The 12,340-nt window shown below is 40.9% G+C and overlaps 1 protein-coding gene across 4 annotated transcripts in view; it reads left to right on the plus strand.

Annotated features, from left to right (window-relative positions):
* The window catches only part of SORCS3 (sortilin related VPS10 domain containing receptor 3), a 583,502-nt gene that overhangs the window by 293,319 nt on the left and 277,843 nt on the right, over nt 1-12,340 (plus strand). For all 4 annotated transcript variants that reach the window (XM_044240465.1, XM_044240466.1, XM_044240467.1 and 1 more), the window contains exon 4: nt 8,988-9,146. In XM_044240465.1, coding sequence (XP_044096400.1) covers nt 8,988-9,146 — 159 coding nt within the window. The remainder of the gene's footprint in view (nt 1-8,987; nt 9,147-12,340) is intronic.

The raw sequence follows: 12,340 nt of genomic DNA on the forward strand, positions 1-12,340 counted from the left end.
TCCCCCAGAGCCTCTCTTTCTTTGGGTTCAAGGTTTTGAGGACACCATATGCTTTGGGGTTTTCCTTCCTTCTCACACTCCTTTTCTCATGCCTCCTTATCTCTTTGATCCTTCAGTAGGGCATGAGAGCTCAGTTCTCCATTTGCTGTCTTGTTGATCTGCAGATGCCCATCTTTCAATGCTATTCAAACAGAGGTGCCTTGTAAATTTGTATCTGGAGGCCAGCCTACTCTGAAAATGAGCCTTGTCAGACCCGTTGTCTCCTTAACAGCCCCTCTTGGATGCCTGGTAGGTGTCTTAAATCTAGCCTTTCCATAGCCATGTTTCTTCTTTCCGCAAGCCCCCAGCCTGCCCTTCTACTTGCTTTCCTGTCTCATAAATGCTCATTTTGTCTTCCCAGCTGTTCAGGCCCAAACCCTATCAGACAACTTGAGTTATTTCCAACTTTTGATTATGATAAGCAGCATTGAGATGAACATATAGGTAGAAAACTTGGTAATGGGTCTCCTTACTTTCTCTTACACCTCCCATCTATAAGCAGACCCATTTGACTTCTCCTTTAAAGCATAACCAGAGGGGCGCCTGGGTGGCTCAGTCAGTTAAGTGTCTGCCTTTGTCTCAGGTCATGATCCCAGGGTCCTGGGATAGAGCCCCACATCGGGCTCCCTGCTCAACGGGGAGCCTGCTTCCCCTCTCCCTCTGCCCCTTCCTTCCCACCTAATGCTTTCTCTCTTGCTCTTCTCTCTCTCTCAAATGAATGAATGAATGAATGAATGAGTCAGTCAATCAACCTATCTTTACAAAAGAGTAACTGGAGACGGAGGCAGAGCACATCGCAGTACCTCAGCACTCTCCTCGCCCTCCGGGTCACTACAACGGCCTCCCCCTGGACTCTGACCCGTCCGTGCTGTGCTCTCCCTCCAGTGATGCTACACGCAGTCAGAGTGCAGCTGGACCGAAAGGATCAAGATACAAGCCATGGCCTGTCAGTGCCTTGCCCAAAGCCTGCCAGTGCTTTCCACGTCACGTGGGACAAAGCCAGGGCGCGTCTGTCACCCACAGTCCCCGTCTCCAACACTCCGCCCCCATCCCTCTTACCCTAGCTCACTGGACTCCTGCACCCTTTTCCCAAGGTCTCCTCCTCAGTGAGCCTTTCCTGACTGGTAAAACTGTGGGCCTTCTTCTGTAGCACTTCCTGTCTCCATTCCTGCTTCATTTTGCTCGGAAGGACTTGCACCATCTGATATTATACTTATCTGTTAGCTTATGGTCTCTTTTTCCCCCACTAGCATGTATGCTCTCTGAGGGCGGGGCTTCTCCTTTGGTTTGATTATTGCTCTTATTCCAGTCCTTATAATAGAGCCTGGCATGAAGACTCAGTAAATGATAGTTGAGTAAATAGTGTTTCTGTGTGTGTTTGATTAGTTTTAAATCTTCCTCAATACATTGTTTTATGTCATTTCATGCCTTATTGTATATTTTTATTTTTGTGGATTTTTCAGAAGGTTTTTTTTATTTATTAGAGAGAGAGAGAACCAGTGCGAGTGGGGAGGGCAGAGGGAGAGGGAGAAAGAGTCGGAAGCAGACTCTGCCCTGAGCATGAAGCCCAATGGGGCACTTGATCCCATGACCAGGAGATCATGACCTCAGCCGTAAAGAAAGCAAGAGTCAGATGCTTAACCGACTGTGCCACCCAGCACCCCTACTTTTGTGTTTTTAAAAAAATTGTGGTAAAAGACTCATAATGTAAAACTGACCATCTTTAACCATTTTTAAGGATACGTTCAGTTAAGTGCCTTCCCATTGTTGTGTGAATCTCCAGACTCATTTTATAAAACTAAGAGTCTCTAACCATTAAGCAACTCCTCATTCTTCATTCCCCTAATCACCCATCATTCCAGACTCAGTCTCTATGAACTTGACTACTGTAGGTACCACATGTAAGTGGGCTCATAGAGTATTTGTTTATTTGTGACTGGCTTGTTTCACTTAACATAATGTCCTGGTATTTCATACATGTTGTAGTGTGTGTCAGAATCACCTTCCTTTGTAAGATCGAATAATAGCTCATTGTGTGTATTTGCCACATTTTGTTTATCCATTTCTCCATCAGTGAATCCTTGGCTATTGTGAATAATGCTTTTATGAACATAGGTGTATAAACATCTCTTTGAGAACCTGCTTTCAGTTCTTTGGGGTATATATATCCAGAAGTGAAAATGCTGGTTTGCTTGAAATTCCATTTTTAATGTTTTGAGGAACATTAAACATACTATTTTCCATGGTAGCTGTACTATATTACATTCCCACCAAAAATGCATAAGGTTTCAATTTCTCCACATCTTCACCAACATTTGCTGTTTTCAGGTTTTAGTTTTTATCTTTTTAGATCATGGCCATCCATCCCAGTGGTTTTTACTTGCATTTCCCTAATGATTACCAATGATGAATATGTTTTCATGTACTTTTTGGCCAGTTTTTATATGTTTTTTGGGGAAAATGTCTATTCAAGTTCTTTGTCCATTTTCTTTTTTTTTTTAAATCCAGTTTGTTTTATGTTATTGAGCTGTTGTTTCTATGCTTTTTCCGCCTAATAGGCCGCAGTGATTGTTGCCTTTTTGGTGATGCTTATGTTAAATTCTGAAGGACAAGGAGAAACATGCTGAATCAGTGGGTTAGGGTAGAAAGACAGGGCATCTAATCTTGGCAAATTGAGCGGCATGTATAAATGGTAGTAGATGAAAGAGATGTGTAGAAGCATAAATATGCATTGATGCATATCTGTAAAATTTGTATGTAGTTTACATATTTTTCTCAAAAGAGGATTTATATGTATATGAATATTTATGTGTGTGTATATGTGTTGTATAATGTATATATTATGATAAGGTTTCTCAACAACAGTACTATAGATATTTTATAATTATTGGGTAATTATTCATTACCCAATAAAACATTGGGTAATTATTCATTGTGAGGTGCTGTTCTATATATTGTAATGTGTTTAACAACATCTCTGGGCTTCATCATGAAATTTCAGTAACACCCTTGCCTGTTCCAGTTGTGGAGTTTAAAAATGTCTCCATACTTTGCTAAATGTACCCCTGGGGGCAGCAAGGCCTCCACTCCTGTCCCAGTTGAGAACCACTGAGATGTTAGATAGATGGGTGGGTGAATGGATAGATAGATGTACAGAGGGATGAGGGTGGTGGGGAATGCTGGTGTATTGTTATATCATGATTTAAAAAAAAGCCTTATCTATAACAGGCTCTATTTATGTGTAAGTCAATACTCAACAACCTATCAATTATGTCAATTGGTTTGGGGGTCAGCTTAAAGAGCATCTTCTTATATTCTTTTGTGAGCTTGTATTGATATTATTGTTATTTCTTATTGAGCCCTAACTGTGCTAAGCATCTCCCATTAAGACTCAATTATACAGTACATTATAGTATTTCTCGCTTTCTATTCAGAGTTTTGCATTCTGCGACCATTTTCAAAGCATTGAACTACAGTTTATTCCTTTGCATTTCTGAGCTCCCTGGCAGAGTGAGAGACTGAGAAACCTTTAGCTTTCACCCATTTTATAGATGACAGAGCAGAGAAGATAGAATTGACTAAAATAACATATTCCTCAATGGTTTTGGAAGACATGCCAAGCAACAAGAAAGGGTACATTGTAGAAAGGTTCGTGAGAAGGATTTTGAACTCTTCAAAATTAATTTTGACTGGTTTAGATACAGATAAACTTAACGGGCTTTTAAAAGCATCAGCTGACTAAGCACAGCCACTGCCTGATTCCTGAATTCCATGTATGACCTTTGAAATTTGCAAAACCCCATTAAAATTAGGGCCGCTGTTGTTCAACTTTCCAAGGAATTTCCTGCAAAATAAAATTACATGGTTTTAAAAAAAAAAAAATCCAAATGTTGGTAAACTCTAAAACTTGTCCATTTCTAATCTGAGATACAGACAATTCGCATACAGTAAATAGCCAAATCAATAGAGACTGGTCGTATGATGTTCTCACCCCTAGCTCAGTGATGCATTTAATTCCTTCAAGGGTTGGAATCTTTTTTGAAGAGAGGAGAGTGGTCATTCAAAGTCACAAATACATTTAGCAAATTCACAATAACCTACTGATAGGTGTTCATAGTGGCAGTGTTTGATATCTGCAAATAGAGTGCATTTTTCTTAAAATGTTCCCAGCAATGTAAAATACATGTGAAATGTATCTTTTTTTCCTCTTTTATCCTTTCATGGTTTTTCTAATTGTGTTTAAAAAACAAAACAAAACAAAAAACAGCTCCTAGGAGATCTGCTCTCTCATCCAACTCTTCAAATGGTACAATACAGTATCATTAACTCAGAGCAGGATTGTTGTACAGCAGCTCTCTAGAACTTTATCATCTTGCGCGTCTGCAACTCTGTTCACTGAACACCAACTCCCCTTTCCTCCACCTTTCATTTTTATCCACAAAGCTCAGGAATGATGGGAGCCAAGAGGGAGGCATATAATCCCCAAATTGCTTCAATTTGTCTCCAGCCTGCTTGGCATCGCTTCTGACTTCAGCTGTGCTCTTACCGGGGGTGATTTAAAGATAAAGGTTAATGTTTATTTAGCAGTTATGCATCTCTGCTAAGCTCTTCGAATCATTATCTCATTTAATCCTCTCAACAGTATTGTGAGTTAGATACAGTTATTATCTTCTTTTATTTTAATAGATGAGGTAAGAGACTTGGAAAAACTGAGTTGATAACCTCACCTTCACGCACAAAGTAGTAGACTGAGGATTGGACCTCAAGCCCCGTGCCCCAGAGCCTATAGTGTTAGTAACTCTCCTAAACCGAATGTGAAATACCCTTTCCCCCTCCCAGTACACACATATACTCCCATTGCAGATCTTAATGTCAGGAAGAGCTGGATAAAGAATCAAAATGAAAAGAAAGCAAAAGCAAAACAAAACAAAATCTCCAATGGAAACGCTTCCCCATTCACATGGTCCGAATCGCACAAATGCAGAACTCAGCGGCCGTCTAAAGGCATTGCTGTAGGTTTTGTACTATATACGTGGAACTAAAAATTAAGGGGCAAAGGTTGTTCATTTCTTTGTTTCAGTAGAAACAATCTATCATAACTTCATAAGCATCACCTGCCTAGTTCATAAATTTGGTCCACAAACACATTTAATTTGGGTACAATTTAAAAAAAAATCTAATTCTACATGTTTAAAGGAAAGGTGTGCACCTTTCGTGTTGGCAAATTCCTCGCTACTCCTTATCTTGCCTTTTTCTCTTCATTCACTTATTTTACCTGCTTTGCCCTCTTAAGCATTTGCATTTGAAATCTCTGCTTAATAGTAAAAATTGGGATGGATATGGGATGGTTTTATTTACATATGTCCTGTATTAATATACAATACCTGTATTTTACCTTAAGAACAACTTCTAACGAGGTATTTGCTCTCATATTATATTTGTCTTAATATTATGCCCCCCCTTTTTTGCACTAATATTTTATTTCCTCTTTGGATTCCTATTTATTTAATTCTTCTTAGTCTCTAGGCCAGGGGTGGCTATGATTGAGAGGAGGAAAGGAGCTTTCTTGAAGCTGCCTTGTGTGTGTGTGTGTGTGTGTGTGTGTGTGTATTTCTCAGAGATGCTTAAAAAAAGGATGAAGCCATGCTTCTCTGACTCCTACTTGCCCCTTGGTAAAGACAGTAAAATGCTATGGTTTCAAGGTCCAGGAGGTGTTAGGGTTAGGGGCAGGTGGTGGCATTTGGACCATTCAGAGGAGGTAGTCGGCGAGTTGCTTTCCTCCCTTGGTCCTCAGTTTCCTTGTCTATAAAAGGACAACTGACGATAGTTCACCTGATCTGTGTTGAGGGTTTGATAAACTAGCCGGTGACCTGCCCAGGATGGATCGAAATCCAGAACATACGGGTTTCTGTTTCAACTTCATTTCATTCTTCTCAAAAACTGGCATTGAATACAGACACCGCCAGTGACATCAAAGTATATAAAAGGATTTCTGATGAGAATGTCAGAGAAAGGTTGCAATAAAAATGTGCTCTTGCCAACAGAAGCTCTCTAAACCCACCACGCAGTGTCAATATGCCTTGTGTATGAATTCATTAATGTCTGCGTGTGTGCTACTATACGTGGCATCCGTGTATGTGGGAGCGTGTATTTTGTGTGGCACACATACACGTGGCATTTGTGTGTGGATAAATGTGTGTGTGCGTGTGTGTGTGTGTGCGTGCACCTGGAAGGAAACCGCTGGCAAGAGACTACATTGCACTAGATACTTGATGGTACCCCTTATTCAGTATATAATCACTCATGGTATATAAAATGAAGTCCGTTTATGATGTTGGTCTTATCTTCTAATTAAAATCATAGGCATGAGGCTTCTTTATACCTGCATAAAATAAGCAGTTTAATTTCTCTACACCAGGGGAACAACGATTTCATTGCCTGTTATGTATCCCATCAGCACATGGTGGGAAGCAAGTCAGGGTGGTGATGAGAGCTTCATTCCTCCTCGGTGTGTGTGTCCTCTCCGGCTTGGGGAGGAGCACAGATGCATCCCCAGGTGTTCTCGAGGGTAGTGGGGGTGCTTGTATCTGCTGCCCCTACCCCTTCACAGTCTCAGGGGGGGGGGTTGAAGCTATTCTATGAAAAATCCATCCTAGAACATTTGCCCCCAATTATTCACATATGAATGAAAAAAAAATAATACTGCATCCATTCCTTAAAAATTTGCTGATAACTAGTAATAACTTATTTCAGCGAAGCCAAAGCAAATATTTGAGAAAAAGAAAGTAAGCTTGTTTTGGAAGCTATAAAGGAGTAAAAGAGGAAAAGGACTACGAATCCTTGCAGTGCAAGGGATTGAATCTGTTTTAAAGCTTACTTTATAATAGTAATCTATACTATGGGTAACATTTTAAAAATCCTGCTATTTAATAATTTTATTTTATAAGGTATGGGATTGGTTTTTGACTTTATTTTGTACTTCGGGGCTTGTGGTTCCACCATGTGTAGAAGTAACCCTAACGACTGGTGGCAGTATAGCCAAAGGCAGGAAGAACTCTAAGGGGAAATAAACTCATTTGCTCATTCAGTCGGTCAGCAAACATGAGGTGCTCGAAGAAGCTGGGTCTCACTGGATAATAAAGGTCAAAAGGGCAGTGATGCAGATGAAGCCAGGACAAAAGTAGGGGTAGAGTCTGTTAGACTGTTTTAGGGATTTTAGAATATAGGAAGATCAATGATAAGCCATCTAGTCCTTTTATGTAGGGGATGTTGGAATAAGATTTGTTTTATAGGATAGCTATTTTGGCCACAGTGTGATCAAGTTGATTGAGGGGTAGGAAGGGACAGCACTGAGACTGACTAGGGATGTTTTACAGCAACCCACTGTAGAGATTATCACATTTTGGACTATGGAATTGACAATGGCAGGAAGAGAATGGATCTGATTTTAGAGCTAATTAATAGGTAAAATACTTGGGGTTCAAAGACTAAGTCATTTTCAGAGGTGAATGGGAAAGTAGAGTCAAGGATGAATCTCGGGTTTTTGGTTTTATGTTGACTCATTTTTAGAAACATGAGCTGAACCAGGCAGGATGTGGTGGGAGAGGGTTGGAGTGGGATCAGGTCCATTGTGGGACATGGTGAATTTGAGGTGTTTGTGGACTTCCAAATAGAAGAATCTGCCAGGAAGCTGGGTCTGAGACGTAGAGGAGACCTGAGATCCAGATTGAGTTTTTGAGTCATCCCCAGAAAGATGGTAATTAAAAAATAAATAAAGAAAGAAAAGCTTGGAAGAAGTCACTGAGGAACAGTGCATTGGATAAAAGAAAAGAGGGTCTAAACTGATGGGTTAGCAATATTATAAGGAGATCCAAGAAGGATCAAAACAAATCTAAAGGAAGACAAGATGAGGATGATGTTATGGAAGCCCCTGGAAGAAAATGCTGCAAGAAGGATGGAATTGCCATTGGTATTAAAGACTGTCAGGATTTCAACTGTGGGAAAGGTCTAAGTGTCTAAGTTCTGTTGGATGAAATACTGGAAAGTCAGTCGCATGTTTAGTGAGACCAATATCATTGAGGTACTATAAGTAGAAGCCAATCTGCACTGATGGGAGGGAGCTTTTAGGTAAATACTGAAAGGTCAATGATAATTATAGCGATCACTTGTAAGACTCTGTTATGCCAAGTACTCAAAGCCATTTTCAGATATCAAGATACTCAATTGTTGCTGTGGAAACTGAGGCCTCTAGAGTTAAGTAGGTTTCCAAGGTGACTCATGATGAACAGAGAAGCGTTGAGTTTGAATCTCCTTCCTTGTATGCCAAAGCCTTTGTGCTACACCATTCTGTCCATTTGGCTTGGGAATGATGCACTTTTTGGAGCGGCAGTCTTTGCCCCAGGGGCCTTTGAGGATATGGGCTTTGGAAAGTATGTAGAACAAAGGGATCATTGAAACCACTTAAGTCAATTAAATCTCTCAAACAATTCATTCAGAAAGAACAAAACAAACAGTGGGATAAGATGGGGATCCTTTTCAAGACTAAAGGGCAGTAAGAATAATAGTGTGATGAAGAGTGCCTTGGAGAACTGAGGGAGGGGGCAAGGGAAGGGGCTGTGTGATGGTCTCAAGGTCAGGGGACAGAGGGCCCTAAGAATATGCTCCCAGTACTTAAAAGATGGACATCAACAATGAAAGTACCTGTAAGATGGACATCACAACATGAAGCCTCATTTGTATGCAGACCTAACATGCACAATATTCCAGCTCCATTCAGCAACGAAGGACTAAATCAGGGAAAAAATGCCAATATTTCAAATAGAGACCCACATACCCCTTTCTGTTCTGTGATATACAAGTACAGATGACTTTATATTTATGCTTCAATTTCTTGTATTTATTCTCTCATGCTAACTCCATCTGTATTTTCTCCCCTCTCCTTTCATTAGATCATGCTTCTTAGTGATCCTGAAATGGAGAGCAGCATATTAATCAGCTCAGATGAGGGGGCCACCTACCAGAAATACCGGCTCACTTTCTACATCCAGAGTCTCCTCTTCCATCCCAAGCAGGAGGACTGGGTGCTGGCCTACAGTCTGGATCAGAAGGTGAGCATACACTGTTTTTATTCACATCTTGTCACCCGGTACCACCTGGTGAAAAGCTCTTGTTTACCTAGTCCTAATTTTGGAGGGTATTCAGTGATGTTTCATCATTCCCGCCAGGCTCCTTTGGTCCATGGCAATGAATTTTCCTTCCTGCTGTGTAGTATCAAAATATGCAGGCAGGTATATGTCACTTATTGGCGGTGCTGTTTATCATTTCATAGGCTTAAGATGGTTTCCTCTATAATTTTAGTCATTTGACCTGAACAACCCTGTGAAGCAAGTAGGAAATGTGTATTCATAGCAGTTTTATAGTGATTTTAGTAAATGCAGGTGTAGAAGGGCTAAGGTGTCTGTTCAAGCCTGCCCAGCCAGTAGTTGGAAGAGCCAGAGCTGGAATGAATGTTGTCAGATTCCAAGTCTAGGGAGTATTCCCACATATTGCATTGAGTAAAATTTGAATATACCATTGTTCGTAGTTTAGCAAAGGAAGGAGTCTCAAACATGTCCGTTTTGTTGTTTTCTACCAGTACCTTTAAGATATAATGATCCAATAAGTCTTCCTCTTTGAGCCCAAGATCCATTTATCCAGCTGCGTACTTGACCTTGCCTCTTGTATGTCTCCGAAGGCTCTTAATTCAAGGTTTTCCTAAAACGGACTTCTGCCCTCCCTTCAACAGAGCTGGTTCTCTTCCAGTGTTCCCTGGTATCCATTTGGTTGTAAAAGTCCAAGACCAAGGAGGAATCCCTAACACTTCCTTGTTCTTAACCTAGCATCGTAACCTATCATTCTGTCTCCATCTCTTGATTCTGTGGACTTCGGTTTCCACCACCACTCAAACATAGGTCATATCTGTCATTTGAGTAATAACTGGAGTCTCTTCCAGTGTGTTGGAACTATAACCCGGATGATCTATTTCCCAAATGTAGATCTTCGGATCTCCGCATTTTTTCCTTGCTCACAGAAAAAAAGACTGCAGTCCTCTGTAGAATCTTCTAGGACCTTGTTATCTGGTCCCTCCTTCTGATTTGACTCACTTTTACCACTTTCCTTTGAATGGCCTTCTTTTAGTTCTCACCAGTTGCCTCCCTGGCTCCATTTCCTGGGCCTGGAATCTTCTTCCCTGAAGGCACCTTCATTGCTGTCAGATCTCAGATCTAATATCACTTCCTCAGGATGTCTTCCCTACAGTCCCTGACAAAGTTCAGTGCTGGATGGTGTAGTGCCATCCACTTCCCCTTCAGAGGGTGTGTCATGCATGGGATTTGATGTTGACTTACGTGATCTTTGAATTATCTGTGCTTCTCCCCAGACTACAAGCTCCAGGAGGGCAGGACCAGGTCTGGTTTTGCTCTGATGTAGCACCGGTACTAGCACAGTGCCTGGTACTGGATTTGTGAGGTGAACGCATTGGTGGAGGAGTGCAGAAGTGCTGTGGTCACGAACCCAGTCAACTTGTACTTAAGAAAAGGGACTTTAGATTATCCTTCTTTGTATTTCCTTAGTAGAGAACCTTCGTACAAACTATTACGTAATCATGTTCAGAAATCAATCAGGGGAAGAAAATAGATAATTCTAAGCACTGCCTTGTGTAGGGATATCCACAGATTAACCTTAACTGAAATAGCTTTGCTTCTTCTCTCTTAAATCCTGAGACAGTGGCTCTTCAGTATGTATTTGAATATGTGATTGCAAGTGTGTATGTGTGTGTGTGTGTGTGTGTGTGTGTGAGAGAGAGAGAGACAGAGAGACAGAGAGACAGAGACAGAGAGAGAGAGAGAGATGTCAGCACCTTTAAACAATAATTTCACCATAACCTTTATATCTCTCATTAATGGAGCTTCATGGTGGGTGCCGGATGCTTAATGCAATTCCCTGAGGACAGCCACATGACATTTGCAAAGCACAGCCATTGCAAATACGTTTCTTTCATGGCATCAAGTGGATAGTGTATGAAAGATTTAGCCAAATGTCAGGTAGTCTGTGAGTTTGGATGTTTTTGTATTGCTATGAATTTTGAAGCTGTATTGAAAAAAAAATGGGGAGCTCTTGTTAAAGGCTGGATGGTAATTTATGGAGATGACACTCAGAAGTCCTAAAATATGTTTTTATTATTACAGAGACAAGCTAGATTAGACATCTCATGCCAAGAGGTTGATAAACCAAGTGCAAGGGTGTATCTAGAAGGACTATCCCTTTCCCCCATCTCCATAGCACTGAGAACATCTGGGGCATTGCTCATGAAGTAGCATGAAGTAAGCATAACGCCTTCAAAATACTTTCGGGCTTGGTGGCTTCTTTTTTACATAGTAAAAATATTTGGAAATGTGGCAGTGGGTGTTGATGGATTTTCCTAATCACATTGCACATTTCTGGATGTATTATTCCTTAGGTACTCTTTCTTGTTGACATCTTTTGCATAAAGTGGCTGAATGTTCTTCAGGCCCATAAAGTTTCTAGCTGGTGCCCTGCCATTCTTTTAAATAAATGGTGTGAGGAGGCAGACGATGCCCCTTGCAACATTTGCAGAGTTGGCATAAAACACCTAGCCTCCATCGTCCAGGGCTTAGAAGAGTTTTTCTTTATTTTGGAATAATTTATTGGTTTAGAGTCAAGGAGAGGGATGTTATGCAGCAGCGGATGAAGAGTCGAGATTGATACACTAATGTCTTATTTGAGACTGGAACCTTCTCTGATGTGCATGCATTGAGGCAGCTGGTTTCTTCTAGAAAATGAAAAGTGTTAGTAGGAAGGTAACTGCAGCATCAAAGGGAGATGTTTGTGGTGAGGAGTGAATCGATGTTTCCATTATTGTGCCTTTGATGAAATGCACTAGCAATTTCTTTAGAATCGGTAAGGCTATCTCATTATGTTGTATGTATTACAAAAGACCTAATTGAATGATATTTTAAAGGGACAATATCCACTTGCTTTACCTTCCAGATTGCTACCTCAAAGCTGAAGGAGACTTGCCAGGAGATCTCACTGGGGAAAGGCACTGCTGGAGAATTAAGGAAATACCTTCTGCATAGAAAAAAATTATAGCTAGAAATTGAGATATGCATATAACATTGTGTTAGTTGAGAAGCTGGATGGCAGGCTGTGAGTCCACTAGGAAACATGGCTACCTTGTACTGGTCAAGGTCAGGCTTGGGGAGATCACCCAAGCCTCCAGCCTCCAGAGCTGCAAAGGGCG

This window comes from Neovison vison, chromosome 2 (assembly GCF_020171115.1).
Source record: "Neovison vison isolate M4711 chromosome 2, ASM_NN_V1, whole genome shotgun sequence".
Taxonomy (NCBI): domain Eukaryota; kingdom Metazoa; phylum Chordata; class Mammalia; order Carnivora; family Mustelidae; genus Neogale; species Neogale vison.